We start from the raw sequence: 26283 nt of genomic DNA, 5'->3' as shown, positions 1-26283 counted from the left end.
GGTGTCGTACTGGTGGTGGCTGTGACAGTCACAGGGTCCCCCTCTGTGCTCCCCGACACGGCCACGATCCTGATCACATAGCGATCACCCGGCTGCAGGCTGTCCACGTCGAACGAGTTCACGTTCGCACCAATCAGACGGCTCGTCTCCGGACCTCCTGCCAATCAGAAACAGGGACACAAATCAACACTCCAATCACAAACCTGGGATTATACAGGTGATTAAACGGGAAGAAACTGCTCTGCAATGGGAGTCTAATTTCCATCCCTGTGAAGGCATTAGCCTAAACTTTGTAATATATAGGACTTTATTACAGAATTCAATTGATTAGACAGAAGTTTCACAAATATCTTGTAGTCAGTGCTGGTTAATGACATAGGCCTGTAATCTCTGAATGTATTTTACCCTAACAGAGTCACAAATTCAAACCAGCTGGATCTCTGTCTACTTGAAATATGGAAGAAACAGCAGACAAATATTTCAGCTAATGCCTTCAAACTTTTGTCTGTTTTCTTTTAATCTTATCATCCATAACTCCAGAAACACACACTCGCACACTCTAAAAAGAAGTCTGTTTCGATGAGCACGGGTCTGATGAAGGCACGAGCCGAAATGAGTTTGACCTTTTCACCTTCTCTGTGATGGAGTGTTTTAAGTTGTGGATGAATGGCCAGCGCCCGTCACCAGAAAGACACTGGCCGTGGCTCTTACCTTGCGATGACCTCCAGTAGATGCGATATCCCGTCACCCCGGAAACTGAGCTCCACGCGATGCGAACCCGCCGCGCCGAGGACTCGATCACACGCACGTTCCCCACCCTGCCTAACTGCGGGGTCTCCGAGGCTGAAAAGAGAGGGGCTCTGTGTCACTGACAGTCACACGCACGTTCCCCACCCTGTCTACCAGCGGAGTGTCGAGGGCTGAAACGAGAGGGGTGCTCTGTCACTGACAGACCTCCTCACACTGCACAACTACTAATGCAGTCTATGAGGTATGAGATGCCCTGTGTGTGGAGCTGTGATGAGACGTCTCTCTCTCCTGTGCAGTCTATGAGGTAGTATGAGATGTCCTGTGTGTAGAGTTGAGAAGTCTCTCTCTCTCCTGTGCAGTCTATGAGGTAGTATTAGATGTCCTGTGTGTAGAGTTGAGAAGTCTCTCTCTCTCCTGTGCAGTCTATGAGGTAGTATGAGATGTCCTGTGTGTAGAGTTGAGAAGTCTCTCTCTCTCCTGTGCAGTCTACGAGGTAGTATGAGATGTCCTGTGTGTAGAGTTGATAAGACTCTCTCTCCTGTGCAGTCTATGAGGTAGTATGAGATGTCCTGTGTGTAGAGTTGATAAGACTCTCTCTCCTGTGCAGTCTATTTGATGTCTTACGCGTGGTGACGCTGATGGTAACGGGCGACCCCTCATGTTGGCGGATCAGAGCGGTCACTCCCACTGTGTAGCTCACACCCGCGTCCAGACCCTCGATATCAAAGGACGAGACGTCGCTGGACACCAAGCGACTGAGCTCGGGACCGCCTGGGGAAGACAACACAGTGCCAGAGGACAACCAAATCAATCAAACTAAATCAGTTCATTTTGTAACATGACATTTCAACATGGAGAGCGAGGAGAGAGACTCTGGTTACCGTCCGCGCGCCTCCACACAATCCGATAGGCCGTCGCTCCCTGAATTCCGACCCACGTTACCCTGGCAGCGTTGCTGCGGGACTCCAGCAGCTGCAGACGGCTCACCGTTCCCACGGTAACCTGCCCCTGACCTGGCAAACAGGATGAGAGGGGAGGGGGAGGGGGGGGGGGGTTAATAGGGCTGTGCAGCAGGATGAGGAGGCGGTCCCGTCACAAAATAACTCTTGTTCATTGAAAGATGTTCAATGAGTACGAAACACTGAAGAGCCGAGCAGCCTTGTTAAACCACTTTGTTTGTGATTTCTAGTTTTGTTTTCATGTTGCTCTTTAAGGACTCCGTAATCATCGCTGTGCCTCTTATTAAAGCTGGAGAGCTCTAGTCTGGGCTCCAGAGCAGGCATGTGCTGGAGCCGCGGAGGCTGGGTGTGAACCGACAACTCCGCACTCCGCAAGGGAGATCCTTAACCGCTATGCAAAAGAGCCGGGCTCCTCTGCATCCGTGGTTATAGAGATTTTACTCTGATCTCATCTCCGAATCTGTACTGGCAGTGCATGACTCAACACTGCGTGGATCTCGGCTGAGCTGCTCACCGGTCCTAGCAGTGATGGTGGTGGCCGTGCCCTGTCTCTTCCCAATGACGGGCGCCACGCGGATCGTGTACACAGAGTCTTCCTGTAGGCCGTCTATATCGAAGGAAGTGACATCGCCACTGAGGACACGGGACACCTCAGCACCTAGAAAAGAGGCAGACGCACGGACACACGGACACACATGGACAGACGGACACACAGACAGACAGACACACGGACACACAGACAGACAGACAGACAGACAGACAGACACACGGACACACAGACACACACGGACACACAGACAGACAGACAGACAGACAGACAGACACACGGACACACAGACACACACGGACACACAGACACACGGACACACAGACAGACAGACAGACACACGAACACACGGACACACGGACACACAGACAGACAGACAGACAGACAGACAGACACACGGACACACAGACACACACGGACACACAGACAGACAGACAGACACACGAACACACGGACACACGGACACACGGACACACAGACAGACAGACAGACACACGAACACACGGACACACGGACAAACACACAGACAGACGCACATTTACAAATAAAACATTAGAAGTGCTGCATTTCAATATACTTTCATTTCATCCACTTATTATCATTTAAAACCCTTTTACTTGTTTTCCTCCACTGTGGTTAAGAAAGCATTAATAAAGGGATGAAGTAGAAACAGAAGAGGAAGAGCTTCAGTATCAGCCTTGCTTACCGTCGCTGCGTCTCCAGGTAACCCTGTACCCCGTTGCCCGGGCGACGTGTGACCAGCTCAGGCGGATATAATTGGCTCCGCTCTCGATCGCCCGCAGGTTCGTGACACTCTTGGCACCAGAGTCTGAGAAGGAAACAGCGGAAGCATCACCTCCTGCCTCTCTAGTATACGCTAGGAAAGGGTTACGCGACCACGCGGCCGTTTCCATGGTGAGGGTTCTACAAACAAGCTGTTGACTTTCACCGTGATTTTTGACGGGTTGGTTTACAACGCTGATTTTCGTGAAACGCATTAAGAAACAGCTTACCTGTCTTCACGTTCACAGAGGCGGGACTTCCTTCTCTCGAGCCAATCAGAGCCGACACCCTGATGTTGTAGGCGGTTTCTTCCTGCAGCCCATCGATGTCAAAGGAAGTGACATTGCTGGGGACTGATCTGAAGGCTTCCGCTCCTGCAGGCAGGACACAGAACAGGAACATTAACAACAGGCACATATAGATGTGTTTTATAACTTCCACAACTATGAGCCCTATTCATACTGTCAACCCATTTACCCCCAGTCTTAAACTAACTACGACGGCTGTTGCTTTGTTTCTAGATTCTCTCATGAAAACAGGAGCGGAATGATAAAAAGATGACTGAAGTCAAGGCCCACCATCGCTGCGTTGCCATGTGACCCTGTATGCGGTTGCCCTGGCAACAGGGGCCCAGCTGATGCGTATCCTTCTACTTCCTGTACTGAGAACTTGGAGACCCACGACTCCTCCCACTGCCTGGTCGGGGGCAGTCCTTGCTGAGACGGTGACCACGCCCCCCTCACTCCCGCCGACCAATACCGACACTCCGATCACCACGGCGGCGTCGGGCTGCAGACCCTCGATTTCATAGGAAGTGATGTCACTGGGCACAACGCGCGACTCCGCACGACCTGGTGGGATAATGAGCGATTACTGCTGGAAACACAGACAGAGGGACTGACAGACAGGGTTTAGGAAGCTTGTGGCTTACCGTTGCCTTGTCTCCACGTGACCCTGTACCCTGTCGCCCTGGCAACCCTGGACCATGTGATGCGAAGGCGGGAGCTGCCCGTGTCAATCACTCGCAGGTTGGTGACTCTGTCCACAGTCGAAGGCTCTGTGGAGACAGGAAGAGGACGCTGAGCGAGGATGTCGCACTTCCTATCTGTGATGCACTTACAATCTTCCGAGTAGAACAACCTGCTCTCTTTCCTGACTCCCCTTCTCACCTGTCCTGGTGCTCACAGTGACGGGGTTCCCCTCTCGGGTCCCGACCAGAGCAGACACCCCCACAGTGTACCCCGAGTCCTCCTGCAGACCCCCGATGTCGTACACGGTCGTGTTTCCGGGGACCACGCGAGACGTCTCCCTGCCTGCGACGGGTGAGCAGAGAGAGAGAGGCCAGTGTGTTCATTTATTCATTTATTATAAAGGTATGGAGATATCCCTTATAAAAGCTTCCCATTGTAAAAGCACACAGCAAAGTGCAATGCAGTGTAAAACACGCTATGTTAGAGCTATGGTAATTGCACAGTTCTGTGTAACCATGGGAAAAGCATGGGGGAACGTGCACAAGGACTGTGTTAAATATTTCTAAGGGATGGTTGGGAAGTCTTGCCAGTAGAACACTCTGTTACCGTCTTCACCCCTCCAGCTGATCCGGTACCCCGTCGCCTTGGCGATGCCGGTCCAGGTGATTCTGACCCGGGAGCTGTCCGCCTCCACCACCCTCACACTCGTCACTCCAGCCACTGCAGCCTCCTCTGAGACACGAGAGAGATGAGAGAGAGAGAGAGAGACAGAGACACGAGAGAGGAGAGAGACACGAGAGAGAGGAGAGACACGAGAGAGAGGAGAGAGACACACGAGAGAGAGGAGAGAGACACGAGAGAGAGGAGAGAGACACACGAGAGAGAGGAGAGAGACACGAGAGAGGAGAGAGACACACAAGAGAGAGGAGAGAGACACGAGAGAGAGCATTAGCACAACTTCTGAACACTCAATAGGAGAGACCAAGGTAAATGTTCTAACATTATAATAGGAAAATCACTACCAAGCTTGCTTATTATTAGCAGGTTCATTGCCTATAAGCAAACACACCAGCTAGCTCAATGAGTAAAGCAAATCACTGACTATCAGCAAGCTCACTGACTGGAAGCAGGGGGGATTACCTGGGGTAACACTGACACCGTGTGGCAGAAAAGCTGAATGGCAGTTTTCACATTTATACTGTTGGAGAAGACAAGGCACTGAATCCTCTTGTGCGATTCGTTTTGTATTTACTTTGTAATGAAATGAAGAATCCTGGTTGGCTGAAATGTGATGAAATGTGTTAAGAAGACCAGTCCTATCAGCCACCCCTAAGAGCGCCTGTGCCTGCAGGTGAATTGGGGATAGCAAGGGTACGATAACTAGGAGATTCTGATTGTAAATCACACACTGCACTGCACTGCACTCTGACACTCCAGGCATGGCACTGCACTGTGCTCTGACACTCCAGGCACGGCATGGCACGGCATGGCATGGCACTGTACTGCACTGCGCTCTGACACTCCAGGCACTGCACTCACCTGCCCTGACGCTCACAGTGACGGGGTTTCCCTCCCTGCTTCCCACGAGCGCTGTCAATCTGATCAAGTAGGTCCTGCCCTCGCGTAGGTCCTCCAGGTCAAAGGTGGTCTGGTCCCCTGAAATAAGGCTGCTCACCTCCGCGTCACCTGAGAGTGGGGGTGGTTAGACAGTCACTAGTAATGCTGTGAGCAGAACTCACTGCACAGCTACAGCAAGCCATATCAACAACACACACAGTCTCTACTGCCTATAGAGATATATATATATATATACACAACACACACAGTCTCTACTGCCTATAGAGATATATATATATATATACACAACACACACAGTCTCTACTGCCTATAGATATATATATATATATACAACACACACAGTCTCTACTGCCTATAGAGATATATATATATATATACACAACACACACAGTCTCTACTGCCTATATATATATATATATATATACACAACACACACAGTCTCTACTGCCTATAGATATATATATATATATACAACACACACAGTCTCTACTGCCTATAGATATATACACTAGCCCTGCACCCAGTCGTGGGATTCATCGCTGAAATGCCCAGGTCAGAGCCAGGAGTTATTTCATTGATAACCGTTAAAACCTGAACCTCCCCCTCACCCTAACCCTGACCCTAATGTGCACCCTGTCTGTAATTAAACCATTTCTGAATGTTAGTTTCTCTGAGCTGGTTCAGGGCTGCCCCCTGTCCTCACCCTCAGAGCTGCTGATCTGGATGCGGTAGGCAGTGGCTCCAGCCACTCCGGTCCAGCCCAGCTGCACGGTGCTGCCCAGCGTCTCCACCACACGCAGGTCAGTCACACTGCCCACAGACTGCACCACTGAGGGGAGAGAAACACATTCACTGCACTGTACTGAGATACACACACACACACACAGACTGCTCCACTGAGGGGAGAGAGAAACACATTCACTGCATTGTACTGAGACACACACACACACACACACACAGACTGCTCCACTGAGGGGAGAGAGAAACACATTCACTGCATTGTACTGAGACACACACACACACACACACACAGACTGCACCACTGAGTACTGAGACACACACACACACACACACAGTCGTGTGCACACACACACACACACACACACACACACACACTGACTGCTCCACTGAGTACTGAGACACACACACACACACACACACACAGTCGTGCACACACACACACACACACACACACACAGTGTAGTGCAGAATCTGAAAGAGGTTCTCCAGCACTAGAAGACTCTCTTTATTAATCCTCAGTATAATGTCGTGGTCTCGTTGTTGACATGCCCACCTGTCTGGGAGGTGCTGGCTGGGGTGGCCACCTCCCTGCCCTCGTACAGGGTGTACAGGGTGATGATGTACTCCGTGCCCGGCTGCAGCCCGCCGATCTCGTAGCTGTTAGTGCTGGTGGGGAACGACACCTGCTGAGAATCCCCTCCTGTGGAGCAGAGCAGAGGAGCCAGGTGAGGAGTGCAGATCTACACTCTCAGTGATATTATACATTGTGAGTGCAGATCTACACTCTCAGTGATATTACACATTGTGAGTGCAGATCTACACTCTCAGTGATATTACACATTGTGAGTGCAGATCTACACTCTCAGTGATATTATACATTGTGAGTGTGAGAGCGACACTCTCAGTGATATTACACATCGTGAGTGCAGATCTACACTCTCAGTGATATTACACATCGTGAGTGCAGATCTACACTCTCAGTGATATTATACAATCAGTAATATAAGTGAGCAGGGTGTGCAACCTCACACACTCCCTGCAGAGACACCCTGTGACTACACAACAACAAGGAGGTGATTTGAAATGAAAAACAGCCAATAGAAAGAGGTTTAAAGAGAGGCTGTGCTCACCCGCGGCCCGCCTCCACTCCAGCCGGTACCCCCGCGCGGCCCGGATCAGGGTCCAGGTGACCCGGATGGAGCTGGGTCCGATGGTGAAGGTGTGCAGGGTCTGCTGCTCCGTGCTCTCTGTGGGACGGGAGACGAGGCAGGGGTGTAAACAAAAAGGTGGCTAAACTCACCTTTGTGGGGTTCGTGGAGGCACTGAGGGTGTGCACACATGCCCAGGAGATTACATGCATGTCAGTTGTGGTGGTCGTGCAGACTTGTGGCTTAAATGTTAATAGGAAGAGATTCTGCCCATCATTAAAGGTGTCCGAGTCGCTTTATATAACACATTGGATTTAACCCTTGGTATAGCCAGGATTCACTTCTCACAGGAGAGTAGGATCGAGTAAAGACTGTATTTCTTAAATAAGAAGTGGGTAAACTCCCCGCGTTTACCCCCTCGACTGCTCTGCTGAGGCGAGGTTACAGCACTTTCAAAGTGGAAAACACAAACCGTCAAACACTCAGCGCTTGCACCTCAAATACAGAACCACGGCCAAAAAGTGAACAGACTGCAGGGCGCAGAGGCAGTGATCAACGAAGACGTGTGTCGAGGGATGATAACCAGATTGAGCAGTAAAAACAACTGTGTGCAAAGGATTTATTTATGGAAACTTTGGAGGAACATCATATTCTTCAATCCTCTTCCCTCCAGCCCTTCTCCATCCAAACAACAAAACAAAGCAAACGTGCAAACTAACCCCCACTGGGCTGGACTCATGATTAGAATGCATTTGCATTTCACTTTGTTCCTTTTTAAAAACTTCTCTCCGAGTTCAACTTGTACACCAGAGTGTAGCCAGTAACCGGCTTCCTGATTTATAAATACATTAAACAGAAAGAGAAATCTCACGCCTAAACACAAAGGAAAGGGAAACAAGGGAAACAGAAAAGAATCTCTCTAAATCCCCAGTGATCTGTTCTGTTTACAGAGTACAAAGAAAAGGCCACTTTGCAGTCAGAGAGTCTCTCCCCCCTCACTTTAATGAGCCCAGAATAAAAAAGAAAAAAAAGAGCAAAATAGAGGTCATTAGGAAAATAACTTCAACAAGGACTGAGCTGCCATGGGAAGGAGGGAGAGACCCAGCCTGCCAGGGAGAGGGACGAGGGGGGAGAGAGACAGTACAATGCTCTCGAACAGCCCTACATTGTTTTAAATGGAAGCTGAATTAAACTGGGTCACTGTGTCAGTGGGAAAGAACCTGTCCTAAATATAGCTGGTCTCCTGAGCACAGAAACAATCCCAAAAAGAACAACGAGAGAGAGAGAGAGAGAGAGAGAGAGAGAGAGAGAGAGGGAGAGGGAGAGAGAGAGAGAGAGAGAGAGAGAGAGGGAGAAGCAGAGATAAACAGAGATGGCCAGAACAGATGTACAGCCTGTCCCTGAAAGACCAACACTGTCTTTTTCAATGGGTTATACTGAGTTCGGGGCGAGATCCAGTGAGATGGTTATGCAGCAGAGTTCCACACTAAAATAAACTTAATACGTTCAATGACAAGCGTTTTTGTAATTGTGTCTTTTGTCATTACCTATTAAGTTTCTTTTAACATTTCTAGATATTTTAACTGGGTTCTCGGTCACAGTGATATTGTAACCTGGGCAGGGTTCTAGGTTCTGGCGCTATTGTAACTGGGCAGGGTTCTAGGTTCTGGTGATATTGTAACTAGACAGGGTTCTAGGTTCTGGTGATATTGTAACTAGACAGGGTTCTAGGTTCTGGCGATATTGTGACCAGGTAGGGTTCTAGGTTCTGGTGGTATTGTAGCCGGCAGGGTTCTAGGTTCTGGTGGTATTGTACCCAGGCAAGGTTCTAGGTTCTTGTGGTATTGTAACCGGGCAAGGTTCTAGGTTCTGGTGGTATTGTAACCAGGCAAGGTTCTAGGTTCTTGTGGTATTGTAACCGGGCAGGGTTCTAGGTTGCTGGTTCCAGTGCAGTGTAGCTGTGTCGTACCGATGTTGAACCTGGCGGTGGCGGCGGGTCCGTCGGTCGCCCTGTGCAGAGCGATGACGGTGACGATGTACTCAGTGTCGGGCTGCAGACTCTGCAGGGTGTAAGACTCCGATCCACTGGGCAGGTCCAGCTTCTGCACATCACGACCTGAGAGATACACACAGAGTCACTACACAAGCATACTGCACACATACACACAGAGTCACTACACAAGCATACTGCACACACACACACACAGAGTCACTACACAAGCATACTGCACACACACACACACACAGAGTCACTACACAAGCATACTGCACACACACACAGAGTCACTACACAAGCATACTGCACACACACACACACACAGAGTCACTACACAAGCATACTGCACACATACACACAGAGTCACTACACAAGCATACTGCACACACACACAGAGTCACTACACAAGCATACTGCACACACACACACACACAGAGTCACTACACAAGCATACTGCACACACACACACACAGAGTCACTACACAAGCATACTGCACACACACACACACACAGAGTCACTACACAAGCATACTGCACACACACACACACAGAGTCACTACACAAGCATACTGCACACACACACAGAGTCACTACACAAGCATACTGCACACACACACACACACAGAGTCACTACACAAGCATACTGCACACACACACACACAGAGTCACTACACAAGCATACTGCACACACACACACACACAGAGTCACTACACAAGCATACTGCACACATACACACAGAGTCACTACACAAGCATACTGCACACATACACACAGAGTCACTACACAAGCATACTGCACACACACACAGAGTCACTACACAAGCATACTGCACACATACACACAGAGTCACTACACAAGCATACTGCACACATACACACAGAGTCACTACACAAGCATACTGCACACACACACAGAGTCACTACACAAGCATACTGCACACACACACACACAGATACACACAGAGTCACTACACAAGCATACTGCACACATACACACAGAGTCACTACACAAGCATACTGCACACATACACACAGAGTCACTACACAAGCATACTGCACACACACACAGAGTCACTACACAAGCATACTGCACACACACACAGAGTCACTACACAAGCATACTGCACACACACACACACAGAGTCACTACACAAGCATACTGCACACACACACACAGATACACACAGAGTCACTACACAAGCATACTGCACACACACACACACACACACACACACAGAGTCACTACACAAGCATACTGCACACACACACAGATACACACAGAGTCACTACACAAGCATACTGCACACACACACATACACACAGAGTCACTGCACACACACACACAGAGTCACTACACAAGCATACTGCACACACACACAGATACACACAGAGTCACTACACAAGCATACTGCACACACACACATACACACAGAGTCACTGCACACACACACACAGAGTCACTACACAAGCATACTGCACACACACACAGATACACACAGAGTCACTACACAAGCATACTGCACACACACACATACACACAGAGTCACTGCACACACACACACAGAGTCACTACACAAGCATACTGCACACACACACACACAGATACACACAGAGTCACTACACAAGCATACTGCACACATACACACAGAGTCACTACACAAGCATACTGCACACATACACACAGAGTCACTACACAAGCATACTGCACACATACACACACAGAGTCACTACACAAGCATACTGCACACACACACACAGATACACACAGAGTCACTACACAAGCATACTGCACACACACACACACACACACACAGAGTCACTACACAAGCATACTGCACACACACACAGAGTCACTACACAAGCATACTGCACACACACACACACAGAGTCACTACACAAGCATACTGCACACACACACACAGATACACACAGAGTCACTACACAAGCATACTGCACACACACACACACACACACACACAGAGTCACTACACAAGCATACTGCACACACACACAGATACACACAGAGTCACTACACAAGCATACTGCACACACACACATACACACAGAGTCACTGCACACACACACACAGAGTCACTACACAAGCATACTGCACACACACACAGATACACACAGAGTCACTACACAAGCATACTGCACACACACACATACACACAGAGTCACTGCACACACACACACAGAGTCACTACACAAGCATACTGCACACACACACAGATACACACAGAGTCACTACACAAGCATACTGCACACACACACATACACACAGAGTCACTGCACACACACACACAGAGTCACTACACAAGCATACTGCACACACACACAGAGTCACTACACAAGCATACTGCACACATACACACAGAGTCACTACACAAGCATACTGCACACACACACAGAGTCACTACACAAGCATACTGCACACACACACAGAGTCACTACACAAGCATACTGCACACATACACACAGATACACACAGGGGTTGCTATACACAGACAGTCATTGAGAGCCCCGCCCCTCACCTGCGATTGGTCCCCAGACAATACGGTATCCACTGGCCCCTCCCACTCCTCTCCACTGCACACGGACACTCTGCGAAGACACGGGCTGGACTGAGAGCTGCTGCACCCCCTCGAGAGACACTGCAGAGAGAGAGGGGGGGTCAAGACAACAGAGAGGGGGGGTTCACAGAGAGAGGGGGTCAAGATAACAGAGAGGGGGGGCAAGATAACAGAGAGAGGGGGTTCGCAGAGAGAGGGGGGTTCAGAATCAGTGCAAGAACAGAGAGGGAGAAGGAGAGCTAACAAACCTGTGATGACGGTCTGGGCTATAACAGAGAAAGCGCCTCGGACACGCAGGACTTTAAGAGAAAGCGTCTCGGACACGCAGGACTTTAAGAGAAAGCGGCTCCTATACTCAGGGCTCTAAGAGAAAGCGGCTCCTATACTCAGGGCTCTAAGAGAAAGCGGCTCCTATACTCAGGGCTCTAAGAGAAAGCGGCTCCTATACTCAGGGCTCTAAGAGAAAGCGGCTCCTATACTCAGGACTCTAAGAGAAAGCGGCTCCTATACTCAGGGCTCTAAGAGAAAGCGGCTCCTATACTCAGGGCTCTAAGAGAAAGCGGCTCCTATACTCAGGGCTCTAAGAGAAAGCGGCTCCTATACTCAGGGCTCTAAGAGAAAGCGGCTCCTATACTCAGGGCTCTAAGAGAAAGCGGCTCCTATACTCAGGACTCTAAGAGAAAGCGGCTCCTATACTCAGGGCTCTAAGAGAAAGCGGCTCCTATACTCAGGACTCGAAGAGAAAGCGGCTCCTATACTCAGGGCTCTAAGAGAAAGCGGCTCCTATACTCAGGGCTCTAAGAGAAAGCGGCTCCTATACTCAGGACTCTAAGAGAAAGCGGCTCCTATACTCAGGACTCTAAGAGAAAGCGGCTCCTATACTCAGGGCTCTAAGAGAAAGCGGCTCCTATACTCAGGGCTCTAAGAGAAAGCGGCTCCTATACTCAGGGCTCTAAGAGAAAGCGGCTCCTATACTCAGGGCTCTAAGAGAAAGCGGCTCCTATACTCAGGACTCTAAGCCCTTTCAAAGTGTCTCTAGTATTGATCTTGCAACGGCATTGGAATCAATAACGCACTGAGTAAAAGGAGGCCAAGACCTCTCAACACTGAAAGAAAAAACAACAAAGAAAACTTTTAAAAACGAGCTGTTACCAACAATCAAAAGAGAGCAGCAGTGATACTGACAGACAGACCGGCAGACAGACAGACAGATGGATAAACGGATTATTATGTTTACGTTTGCATTGTGTTCTATGACATTAAAAGAAACTGCAGTCACAGCATCAAGCCACCAGGTGGGGCTCTGCTTCAGTGAGGTGAAGAGCACTTCAGAGGGGCCGTGCCTCCAGCCTCATGATGACACTGCTCACCACACCTCTGCACTGTCAGCACTCATGGAGACTCGCACTGCCCCGGGACAGAGGGGTGCAGAGGGCTGGGAGGGGACTGGTTGTGTCTGGAGGGGTACTCACAGGTGCGTCCCGTCACGGAGGTGGGGGCGGCACTGTTCCGGGGGTACAGGGGGTACAGGGTCATCACGTACTCCGTGTCGGGCTCCAGCTCCTCCACAGTGACCTCTGCAGAGTCCGCACTCAGGCTCCTCTCGTCCAGCTGGGCACCCGTCTGTCCTGCTCAACAAACACAGACACATGGACAGTCAGCCCGCACCACGCTCCACTCACACAGCCCCCATTCATGCCCTCTCGTTCTCCTCTCTGTGTGAAATCTGAAGCAGTGTTTGGGGTTAACTTCATCGAAGCCGTTTCTCATTGTATAGACTCCACTCAGCTGTGCGGCTCTTGTAGTCTCTCTCTCTCTCTGGCTTCTGTTTTTGTTTTTTTTTCAAAGGCTGTATTGAAGCCCGGAGGGAGAGTATTTTTTTCAGGTCGAGCGAGCTAATAAAACAGGGTGTGTATCAGGGTGCGGCCTAGCAGGCTTGCTGCCAGGGGTGGTGATGGGGGAGGGGGTGGGTTTCAGAAGCAGAAGGTTGGCCTCAATTCATGCGATCACATTTCATCACATTACCCACCCCCCTCTCTCTCTCACTGCCCCTGGGTCAGAGTGGAGACCGTGTCAAAGACACACTCAATCAATCACAACAGCTTCACAAGCTACCACAGTCTGAAGACAACAATACCATAGAGAAGATATATCAATTGATGAGCCTGTAAAATCTCCTTCTATCTGCGGTACAGCACAGTGATAGCACAGTGATAGCACAGTGAAAGCACAGTGAAAGCACAGTGAATGCACAGTGATAGCACAGTGAAAGCACAGTGAAAGCACAGTGAAAGCACATCAACTACATGGTATAAAGGAGGAAACGGCAAGGAGCAATGTACATGTACTGATTTGCAAAGGCAAATGCAGAGCTTTGTACAGAAGAATGCAAACGCTACAATGCAGAAGCACTGTTATTATCACACGCAGGATCTCATCTCCTGTGTCTTTGTAATTGCTCTGAATTTTCCGTCAGCACAGCTTTTCTAAAGAGCCGAGTGTGTGTGCTTCTCCTGCAGCTTGAAGGATCTCTGCTTCTTGCTGCCAATGCCTCCTCACGTGCAGGCCTGTGCTAACGAACACTTCAATGAGGGGATTAGACCTGTCGCTGCCGGCAAGGAGGCGTTCCCTCACAGGGAGCGCTCCGAGCCTTTTAAACATGACATCACACAACGGACTCATTCCAATGAAGACCTTTCCAGAACACCTTCCTGTAGACTTCCGAGACTGTTCTAAGAGACGTGACCGCGTGCACTTTGGGGGCGAGGGGTCCACGAAGCAAAGCTGGCCGCTGTTATAATAAGAGACCCTGATACATACCTGCTATTATAAAACACAACCCTGAAGATTACACTGAGGAGCTGCTATTACACTGTTATTACACAGAGCAGCTGTTTTCTGTAGCTTTAGAAAGCCTACCTCGCGGTCTGTACGTGAGGCGGTATCCTTGCGGACGCGAAGTGGGCGGGGTCCAGGCCAGGCGCAGGGAGGAAGGCCCCGCCTCCACGATCCGCAGATTGGACGCGCCGGGAACAGACTCTGCAGGAGACGAGAGAGGGATAGGCCAGCTGAGCCATCAATCACAACCCACTAACCAATCCTGTTCACGGAGTGCCTGGGACAGTAAGCAGGAAGCTTTGTGAAGAGTCCGTACACAGAGGCGTGAAGCACATGTTCATTAACTGATGGGACATGTATCCATACCAGAGATTAAACACATGTATTCTTCATTCAACCACTCTGTGAACAGCAGTGAGCTCTGCTGCTGTGCTTTCGATCTTGTGTCACGACTCAAACAATATTACCGTGCAATATATCATGGAAAGAAAGCCTCCCAATTCCTCGCTGCACAGTGAAGCGTAACCGCGGTGCCTGCAGCGGCGCCCCCTGCAGGATACTCACTGGTGCGCGTCTTGCCAGACACCGACTCGCCCACGCTGTTGGGGTACTGCGCGATCACGCTCACCAGATAGTCCGTCGCTGGTTTCAGATCCTGCAGAACGCTCGTCGTGTCAGCGGACGCCACGCTCACCTGCAGACACACAGACACACCACAGGGGGGCACTGTTACACACCGCCCTGCGTTACAGGACAGATCACAGCAGACCCACGGGATGCTCCCCAAACTCACTTCTGACTTCCAGTTACTAGAGGCAGTCTCCCTGGATTGCAACGCTTAGAGATTTCACTGGCAACACAATGGAAATAAAGAAAGAAACGGCTTAACTAAAAGCACCATACAAAAAGGAAGAAAACTCATTTGTACAAGATGTTGTTCATGCAGCACTGTAGTTAGTATTGAAATGAATGAATATAGATGCATATATATATATATATATATATATATATATTAGCATTTGTTTATTTTTACAGAGACTAGGGTGTGTGAACTATGCTTCAGCTGCAGAGTCACCTACAACTACGTCTCACCCGAAAGACGGAGCACTATATATACAGACTTGTACACTCACGGGAGCGTCTCGCTCATTCAAATCTTTAGCCTGATGTATTTGAAGACAGGGATGATGATCAGTCTATTTAAGGAGAGGTTGAAGCCTAGGTTGTTCTGCATGCATTCATCCTATTGGAGGGGGTGTGCATAGCTGGCACCCACCTCTCTGAGTTCCGCTGTAATTGGCTGCCCCAGGCCTGTGAGGGGCGTGTACTGGATTTTATAACCAATGACAGGCCCCCCTGCCGCGGCCCAGCGCATGCGGACCGAATCGAAGGTCTCCTGAAAGAACACCAGGCTGGAGGGTCCGGTGAACTCTTCTGGAACAGAGAGAAGGGATTTATTTATCTTAATGGAAGTGTAGAGCAGACCTGGCTACCGGAGACATTGGAAACCCTCTCCCCCCCCCCTCCCCTCCCTCCCCCGGGTTGGGGCGGGGGGTGTTATTACCCCCGTCGTTGGCGAGGACTCCTCCCCTCCCCTCCTCTCCTCTCCTCTCCTCTCCTCTCCTCTCTCCCCTCCCCTCCTCTCCTCTCCCTCCCCCGGGTTGGGGCGGGGGGTGTTATTACCCCCGTCGTTGGTGAGGACTCCTCCCCTCCCCTCCCCTCCTCTCCTCTCCTCTCCTCTCCTCTCCTCTCCTCTCCTCTCTCCCCTCCCCTCCCTCCCCCGGGTTGGGGCGGGGGGTGTTATTACCCCCGTCGTTGGTGTGGACTCCTCCCGCGCTGGAGCAGACGCGCGGGGCCACCAGGGGCAGCAGCGTTCGCAGGATCTTGAAGTCGTTGATGTAGAAGGAGAAATCCGAAGAGGGTCTCGACGCCACCTGGTTCAGCTCCCTCTGATCGGCGTTCTTGATACCTGAGAGGGAAGCACACAGCGCAGGGTCAGCATTCAGAACAGACCCTAGCTGCTCTGGCTAGCTAGAGAAACCACAACCACATGAGTGACCATCTCCTGTGTGCGCTTTGCATTGGATTACCTTGCCAATAAACCATCTCCCACTGGCACATTAACCACATCTGTTCTGGAAGAAAACTCCACTGGCTGTCTGTGCTCTGCCCTTTGACTCATCCACAGACACAAAGCAGTGTGAGGACCTGTTCATTTTCTCAGGCTGAGCAGAGCCGCGTAAACTTTTCAAGAGCCGGCTTCACGGCACGATTGCAATTCCAGTATCTGACAGCTGCTTTACTTTGCATCTGCATCTAGAGACAGGAACTGCCTGCAGAGCCTTTACAAGGACAGGATCAATCCACTACGCTCTTTAGCTGGTCTGACCGCGCTTACCGACAGCGAACATTTTGATGTCTTGACTCTGCAGCTTCTGAGACACCTGCTCCACGTTGTCCTGAGATTTCCCATCAGTGATGAGAATCGCGATCTGAAACGAATCAAAAAGGAAATATGAAACAAAGTGAATGTGAGGAACGTGAGAGGAGGAGGGGGAGGAGGAGGAGAGGGAGAGGAGGAGGAGGAGGTGGAGGGGGAGGAGGAGGGAGGGAGGAGGGAGGAGGAGGGAGTGGAGGAGAGGGAGGAGGAGGTGGAGGAGAGGGAGGAGGAGGAGGAGGAGGGGGAGGAGGAGGGAGGGAGGAGGGAGGAGGAGGAGGGGGAGAGGGAGGAGGAGGAGGAGGAGGAGGAGGGAGGGAGGAGGGAGGAGGAGGGGGAGAGAGAGGAGGAGAGGAAGGAGGGGGAGATGAGGAGGAGGAGGAGGAGGGAGGGAGGAGGGAGTGGAGGAGAGGGAGGAGGAGGGAGTGGAGGAGAGGAGGAGGAGGAGGAGGAGGCGGGAGAGGGAGAGGAGGAGGAGGAGGAGGGAGAGGAGAGGGAGGAGGGGGAGAGGGAGGAGAGGGAGGAGGAGAGGGAAGAGGAGAGGGAGAGGGAGAGGGAGAGGGAGAGGGAGAGGATTCTGTGGCGACGGGTCCCCGCTTTGCTCTCTGTCGGCTCACCTTTGGCACGTCTCGTCGGATCAGCGTGGGCCCGAAGAAGTTGTCTGCTACGTACTTGAGGCCGGCTCCAGTGCGCGTGTTCCCTCCTTTGTACTTGAGGTTTCGGACCGCAGACAGAACCTGGCTCCCATTCAGGAACTGGGACAGCGTGAACTCCACTCTGCAACGTTACCGACCGACTGACTTACAGGACAGACAGCAGCTTCATTTAAACAAAACCATAACAGCCCCTGTCCCTTCCTTGCAACGAAGAAGGGAAACACAAGCGTCTCTAACTGCGTGGCCATAACAATAACCCACAGGGCTGTGCAGCTGCAATGCAACAGAATCCCTTATTAAAACGAGCTGCCGTGGTGGCTGTGCTGCTGGTACTGACCTGGAGTCATCGCTGTACTGGACCGTCCCAAATCGAACCCCCGTCTCGCTCACCACGCTGACGAAGGGAGCCACGATCCCCTCCATGAAGCTCTTGATCTCGCGGAAGTTGACCCTGCCGATGCTGGACGAGCCGTCCACCAGGAACACGATGTCGGCTGCAGCCACATTTCTGCACGTGCCTGCCGGGGACAAGCAACAACGAATCACCATCCTTACACCTGCACAGCTAACATTACAGAGTGCTGAATCCATGCATCCCTTACTGATCACCCATCCTTACACCTGCACAGCTAACATTACAGAGTGCTGAATCCATGCATCCCTTACTGATCACCCGTCCTTACACCTGCACAGCTAACATTACAGAGTGCTGAATCCATGCATCCCTTACTGATCACCCATCCTTACACCTGCACAGCTAACATTACAGAGTGCTGAATCCATGCATCCCTTACTGATCACCCATCCTTACACCTGCACAGCTAACATTACAGAGTGCTGAATCCATGCATCCCTTGCTGATCACCCATCCTTACACCTGCACAGCTAACATTACAGAGTGCTGAATCCATGCATCCCTTACTGATCACCCATCCTTACACCTGCACAGCTAACATTACAGAGTGCTGAATCCATGCATCCCTTACTGATCACCCATCCTTACACCTGCACAGCTAACATTACAGAGTGCTGAATCCATGCATTCCTTACTGATCACCCATCCTAACACCTGCACAGCTAACATTACAGAGTGCTGAATCCATGCATCCCTTACTGATCACCCATCCTTACACCTGCACAGCTAACATTACAGAGTGCTGAATCCATGCATCCCTTACTGATCACCCATCCTTACACCTGCACAGCTAACATTACAGAGTGCTGAATCCATGCATCCCTTACTGATCACCCATCCTTACACCTGCACAGCTAACATTACAGAGTGCTGAATCCATGCATCACGGTTTGAAAGTGGTTGTTCACAATGAAGGGGAGGTGTTGTATACCTTGTGCCTCAGCCTGGTAGATCAGTCCACTCTGCAGGGCTGCAAACAGCAGCCAGCAGCTTCTCATCATCACAACCTGGGGAGCAAGCACACAGACACAGCCTCCGTCAGAGACACAGACACAGAAAACACACAGACACAGCCTCCGTCAGAGACACACACACAGAAAACACACAGACACAGCCTCCGTCAGAGACACACACACAGAAAACACACAGACACCGCCTCCGTCAGAGACACACACACAGAAAACACACAGGGGGGAATTCCCCTCGGCAAAATCTCAAATAGTCATTGAAACGGAAAGTAAAACAAAAAACAAAAACACACATTTTATTTTTAGCAGGTGGATGTTTTTTTTTTTTCTTTATTAAGTGGTTATACACACTCTGTTAACAAGTTAAAAACCGTGCTAGACAGACAGATAACCCTACCGCAACCTCTCTGCACTGACCCCTAAACTATAACCCTACCAACCTCTCTCTGCACTGACCCCTAAACTATAACCCTACCAACCTCTCTGCACTGACCCCTAAACTATAACCCTACCAACCTCTCTCTGCACTGACCCCTAAACTATAACCCTACCAACCTCTCTGCACTGACCCCTAAACTATAACCCTACCAACCTCTCTCTGCACTGACCCCTAAACTATAACCCAACCCCAACCTCTCTGCACTGACCCCTAAACTATAACCCTACCAACCTCTCTGCACTGACCCCTAAACTATAACCCTACCAACCTCTCTGCACTGACCCCTAAACTATAACCCTACCAACCTCTCTCTGCACTGACCCCTAAACTATAACCCTACCCCAACCTCTCTGCACTGACCCCTAAACTATAACCCTACCAACCTCTCTCTGCACTGACCCCTAAACTATAACCCTACCAACCTCTCTCGGCACTGACCCCTAAACTATAACCCTACCCCAACCTCTCTGCACTGACCCCTAAACTATAACCCTACCAACCTCTCTGCACTGACCCCTAAACTATAACCCTACCAACCTCTCTCTGCACTGACCCCTAAACTATAACCCTACCAACCTCTCTGCACTGACCCCTAAACTATAACCCTACCAACCTCTCTCTGCACTGACCCCTAAACTATAACCCAACCCCAACCTCTCTGCACTGACCCCTAAACTATAACCCTACCAACCTCTCTGCACTGACCCCTAAACAATAACCCTACCAACCTCTCTGCACTGCAAAGGGAAGGGAAGCTTGCTGGTATTCTGTGCCTCACTAGATGGAGAGACGTCTCAGTTACAGGCACTGCTGAATAGAGCATGCAAAGAGACAGCCTCCTTCTTTCAAGTTCCCCTCGCTCGTCTTTACAGTCAACAAAAGACTAGAAGAGAACAAAGCCGCCCTGCCCTCCAGATAGATATAAATCAGCAGGCAGAGAGACGAGGACTGCCCCTCTGGAACACACCACAAAGCGAAGCAGCATTGAGATGCAGCCGGGTCACCAGGCAATGACACTCAGGCTTACAACCTGTGTGGTAAAGAGCTCAATGCTGTGATCCAGATGAGGGGGAATCTCCTTTACTTGAGGCTGTGTTTAAGGATATTTTTAGCAGGTGGATGTTTTTTTTGTTTTTTTTCTTTATTAAGTGGTTATACACACTCTGTTAACAAGTTAAAAACCGTGCTAGACAGATAGATAACCCTACCGCAACCTCTCTGTACTAAACTATAACCCTACCCCAACCTCTCTGCACTGACCCCTAAACTATAACCCAACCCCAACCTCTCTGCACTGACCCCTAAACTATAACCCTACCAACCTCTCTGCACTGACCCCTAAACTATAACCCAACCCCAACCTCTCTGCACTGACCCCTAAACTATAACCCTACCAACCTCTCTGCACTGACCCCTAAACTATAACCCTACCAACCTCTCTGCACTGACCCCTAAACTATAACCCTACCCCAACCTCTCTGCACTGACCCCTAAACTATAACCCTACCCCAACCTCTCTGCACTGACCCCTAAACTATAACCCTACCAACCTCTCTGCACTGACCCCTAAACTATAACCCAACCCCAACCTCTCTGCACTGACCCCTAAACTATAACCCAACCCCAACCTCTCTGCACTGACCCCTAAACTATAACCCTACCCCAACCTCTCTGCACTGACCCCTAAACTATAACCCAACCCCAACCTCTCTGCACTGACCCCTAAACTATAACCCTACCAACCTCTCTGCACTGACCCCTAAACTATAACCCTACCAACCTCTCTGCACTGACCCCTAAACTATAACCCTACCAACCTCTCTGCACTGACCCCTAAACTATAACCCTACCCCAACCTCTCTGCACTGACCCCTAAACTATAACCCTACCAACCTCTCTGCACTGACCCCTAAACTATAACCCTACCCCAACCTCTCTGCACTGACCCCTAAACTATAACCCTACCCCAACCTCTCTGCACTGACCCCTAAACTATAACCCTACCAACCTCTCTGCACTGACCCCTAAACTATAACCCTACCAACCTCTCTGCACTGACCCCTAAACTATAACCCTACCAACCTCTCTGCACTGACCCCTAAACTATAACCCTACCAACCTCTCTGCACTGACCCCTAAACTATAACCCTACCAACCTCTCTGCACTGACCCCTAAACTATAACCCTACCAACCTCTCTGCACTGACCCCTAAACTATAACCCTACCAACCTCTCTGCACTGACCCCTAAACTATAACCCTACCCCAACCTCTCTGCACTGACCCCTAAACTATAACCCTACCCCAACCTCTCTGCACTGACCCCTAAACTATAACCCTACCCCAACCTCTCTGCACTGACCCCTAAACTATAACCCTACCAACCTCTCTGCACTGACCCCTGAACTATAACCCTACCAACCTCTCTGCACTGACCCCTAAACTATAACCCTACCAACCTCTCTGCACTGACCCCTAAACTATAACCCTACCAACCTCTCTGCACTGACCCCTAAACTATAACCCTACCAACCTCTCTGCACTGACCCCTAAACTATAACCCTACCCCAACCTCTCTGCACTGACCCCTGAACTATAACCCTACCCCAACCTCTCTGCACTGACCCCTAAACTATAGCTGCACGGCGGGGTGTTTATCGTGAGCTGCACGGCAGGATGTGCATCGTGAGCTGCACAGCGGGATGTGCATCGTGAGCTGCACAACGGGATGTGCATCGTGAGCTGCACAGCGGGATGTGTATAGCCTAGGAGTGAGAGGAGGGTGCTCTGAAATATATCACAGTGCTCACCAGGAGAAATGATCTTTAATTAGAGCTGGGGGTATTTCCAGAATCGCCACAGAAGAGAGAGGAAATGGTCACATTTCTCTCTCTCTCTCTCTCTCTCTCTCTCTCTCTCTCTCTCTCTCTCTCTCTCTCTCTCTCTCTCTCTCTCTCTCTCTCAGTGTTGTGGTCAGGCATGCTATGAGTCTCAATAGAAAAGTGGCTGGTCTTTGCGGGTGGGATTATCAGAAATGTCTTTTATTTACAGCAGCGTGCAATACCGGGTCCATCTGTGTGCTTGTGTACCATCTGCAGGAGAATAGTCTACTATAAACACAACTTATTTTAATGTGCTCTCTCACAAACACCTTTTTAAATATTTACACCAGGCGGCTATCTCAGGAATGAATGAATCACAAGCCTCCAGGAATAAACACTACAGGTCAGCACTGGATCACTGGTTTAAACAGGAGGGCGACTCATCCCAAAGCTAGCCTCTTCATAAGCACTGAATCTGGACAAGCACCAGGACACTGTAAACACGGAGCGCTCTTTCCATCTCCTAGGACACTTGCATGCTGGCTACGCTGCTCTGAGGCTCAGCTCACTCACATTCATGGCACAGGGAATCAAAGGGATTCCCAGGCTGCTGTTCTCTTGTGCCTGGCAGTTTGAATGAATGAGCTATAAAACCAGTCCAGTCACATGGCTAACAAAGAGATAAAGCACTGCTGTGTATTTTAAATGAATCCAACCCCAAGAAGGTTACAGGGCTGACCCGGACCTCCAGCCGGTCACTGGGCTGACCCTGTCCTCTCAGCTCACCCAAGAAGACTAGAGATGACAAATGCAACTAAAAGCACCTTCACTGGACCCAGGGTTCTAAGGCTTCAAACCCTTAGACATTGTGTGCGTGGACTAGACATGTAGCAATCAGGAACGTGCAGACAGCAGCGTGGAGATCTCTCACACCCTTTGGCACCTCCCCTTACAAAAGGTTTCCATGGTAAATATTCAGGGTGATTTTGCAGTTTTCCCTCTTGCTTTGGCATTTACCATAGTTCACCACACTGTTTTTTAATATGCTCTGCTCTTCATTTTATTCCAGAACACGTGTGTGTTTTAAGTCCACTATAATAAATTAAAATATGTTAAAACCTCATTGTTTTAAAAAAGGTTAGCAGGTTATTCTCATCTTTGAAATGCAGAAATACAGAAATGAAAAAGGTTCCATGACAGATGTTTGGACTGGACGTATTTTTCAGGTGAAGACATTGAGAAAGACTTCCAGTCGAGACTTGAACTCATTACATTTCTTTTAGTGTTTCTAATTTGAGTACGTTCGAGTGTCTAATAGTTACGGGTGTTCTCGTTTTGAAAAGCATTGAAGAATCTAGCACAATATTCATAAACACTCTTCAGAAAGCAGTCCTTAAAACAGCCCCCAGGTTTTGTGAATGAATGAATGAATGAATGGGGCCCAATGGGTGTCAATTATCTGTCAACACACTCATACAGTGTATCCAAACACCAGCTCCCGACACAGACGAAGGCATCCGCTGAAGGGACTCGATACAGAAGAGAGAAGCTGAGCGCAATCAGGTAGATCTGAAGGAATTCCACAGGAATCCACAGCCGAGGTAACCCTCCAGAAACATGCTTTAAAAAAGCAGACTTCTCAAGCACTTCCACAGGTAGCTTCATCTGAAGAGGACCCTGCAGAATCAGTGCAATACTCCAAGCAGGGTTCCAGCTGCCAAAGCCCTCAGGATCTCCCGCTGTCAGCCATGCTGAGCTATTCAAAACCACACAGAAACTGATTTCATTACAAGGCGTGGAGCAGGCTGCGTCACAATCCACTCTCTTTTCTCTTATGAGTCTGAGCAAGCCTTTCACGAGACCCTTTCTAAAGGAGTGTTAACCAAGACGCACTGTCACCTCTTCATCAGCACCAGCAAAACCAGCTCTGATCCCCCTTGGGTCCCATGCCAGCCAAGTCTTTGCAGTGCCCTTTCTACCCTCGTTGTGGTCTGGGCAAGCCTTCCACCGCTGCCCCTTTAAAGGAGCGCGTCTTTATGATACGTTTCCTAACTCTGACTAGCACTAGTAGCAGCACTCTTCAATGGTGTGCTACACAAGGCATTACAATCTATCTCCCTGCTTCAACAGTGTGCATGTCCTTCACTCCCTTTAGCACCAGCATCCTCACCTCTGGTGTCCCCGCTTTCAGAGGAATTCAATATGTGGGTAACCCTGAAGTGACTGGGCTTTAACTATCATGTTCAAATCTACCACAGGCAGTGCGTCCCTCAAACAGCTTGCAGAGTGAGGTCTGCGTGTCGTTTTCAAAGGCAGCAGCGGAATGTGAATCATTGTATTAGTGAAGCGGCTCTGTAATTCCACTTACAAGTTGGTGCTTGTGTGAAGCCAGCTCAGGCATACTGCAACTGCAACAGCAACAGCAACTACCTTAGAGACAGAAACAAGACAGACTGTAGCCTGCACTCAAGCAACACATGCACGCACACACTGCACTCACACAGACACACACACAGAGACACACGCACGCGCACGGACACACTGCGCTCACACAGACACACACACACACTGCACTCACACACACAGGCAGGATCTGTCAGTCCTGTCAGACTCTCCCTCCGATGGATATTTTTACATTAAAAAGCTCTTGTATTCCCAGCCGCAGTCAGATTTGCTGTTTAATCACACCTGAAAGAGTAACCCCAAGGCATGAGCAGGATTGAAATGCATTTCTACAATCATGAACGCCAGCATGAACAAGCACTGCGAGCAAAGCAAGGAGTGGCACACAAAGCGCTTCTTAGGAATGATGTTTTAAACTTGGGTATCCTCTCTCCCCAAACCCGATTCTCCAGGGGAGGCAGTGTCAATCAAAGTCTCAGCCTGCGGCAGGCCAAGGGGGTGGCATCTGACCCCCAGGAGAGGACTCTGTGACCCTCGCGATCCACTCAGAGAATACAACCAGGCATGTAAGCCACAAAGACAGCGAGGGGCACAGACCAGGGAATGAAAGAGCAGCATTCACTGAACAAGAACACTGCTTTCCAGTCCAGGAAAACCACGAGAAACCCTACATGCAGACAAACGATTCAGCTACTGCCTTCTTCAGTACTGATTCATGCTGAAGACCCCAGGTCTATCCACAGGCGCTCCCAGTTAGTAAAGTGTCATTGAAGATGCGTCTGGAGGTACATCAACCGACGCTAAAGACATGAAAGAAACTTCAACTGCAGAGGATGAGGAATGAATTCAACAGTCTGATCAAACAGACCTTCAGTGGCATCGTGTTCCCTCAGATCTACACTTCACTCCGTTCAGCTGGGTAAGCACAAGTACAAGAATGTAACTCATCATAATAATTTATGAGCTGCACTGATTTGCGTGGGCAGGTTAACTCGTGCCTGGTGAAGAGGAGATCACCCTGCTGATAACAGCGCGCTGGTACTCCAGACAAACAACAGGCTCCTTTAGTTTTGTAGGATGAGAACATTGTTCACCTACAAAGGATATTTTAGTTTAGTCTGAAATTACACTTTGTGTTTATTGAATTGTTTTTATAATAATAATAATAATAATAATAATAATAATAATAATAATAATAATAATAATAATAATAGCAAAGCCTGTTTTCCTTTTGTTTGTTTTTTTAAACGGATACATTCT

General features: G+C 49.7%; 1 protein-coding gene across 3 annotated transcripts in view; it reads right to left on the bottom strand.

Moving 5' to 3' along the window:
* Positions 1-26283, bottom strand: part of LOC117412339 (collagen alpha-1(VII) chain) — a 77631-nt gene that overhangs the window by 50481 nt on the left and 867 nt on the right. For 2 of the 3 annotated variants that reach the window (XM_059000051.1, XM_059000050.1), the window contains exons 2-27: positions 19324-19399; positions 18315-18495; positions 17939-18098; positions 17283-17376; positions 16692-16853; positions 16161-16318; positions 15449-15578; positions 14966-15085; positions 13519-13674; positions 12008-12127; positions 9447-9593; positions 7460-7576; positions 6883-7029; positions 6292-6417; positions 5550-5696; positions 4617-4742; positions 4209-4352; positions 3971-4096; positions 3618-3890; positions 3270-3413; positions 2963-3085; positions 2224-2367; positions 1632-1763; positions 1375-1521; positions 712-843; positions 11-157 (exon numbers count right to left, since the gene is read on the bottom strand). In XM_059000051.1, coding sequence (XP_058856034.1) covers positions 11-157; positions 712-843; positions 1375-1521; positions 1632-1763; positions 2224-2367; positions 2963-3085; positions 3270-3413; positions 3618-3890; positions 3971-4096; positions 4209-4352; positions 4617-4742; positions 5550-5696; positions 6292-6417; positions 6883-7029; positions 7460-7576; positions 9447-9593; positions 12008-12127; positions 13519-13674; positions 14966-15085; positions 15449-15578; positions 16161-16318; positions 16692-16853; positions 17283-17376; positions 17939-18098; positions 18315-18495; positions 19324-19393 — 3673 coding nt within the window. In that variant the 5' untranslated portion in view covers positions 19394-19399. The remainder of the gene's footprint in view (positions 1-10; positions 158-711; positions 844-1374; positions 1522-1631; positions 1764-2223; positions 2368-2962; positions 3086-3269; positions 3414-3617; positions 3891-3970; positions 4097-4208; positions 4353-4616; positions 4743-5549; positions 5697-6291; positions 6418-6882; positions 7030-7459; positions 7577-9446; positions 9594-12007; positions 12128-13518; positions 13675-14965; positions 15086-15448; positions 15579-16160; positions 16319-16691; positions 16854-17282; positions 17377-17938; positions 18099-18314; positions 18496-19323; positions 19400-26283) is intronic. The other variant, XM_059000052.1, reaches the window with a different exon arrangement.

Source organism: Acipenser ruthenus, chromosome 25, assembly GCF_902713425.1.
Source record: "Acipenser ruthenus chromosome 25, fAciRut3.2 maternal haplotype, whole genome shotgun sequence".
Taxonomy (NCBI): domain Eukaryota; kingdom Metazoa; phylum Chordata; class Actinopteri; order Acipenseriformes; family Acipenseridae; genus Acipenser; species Acipenser ruthenus.
This window is presented reverse-complemented; position numbering and strand designations above follow the sequence as displayed.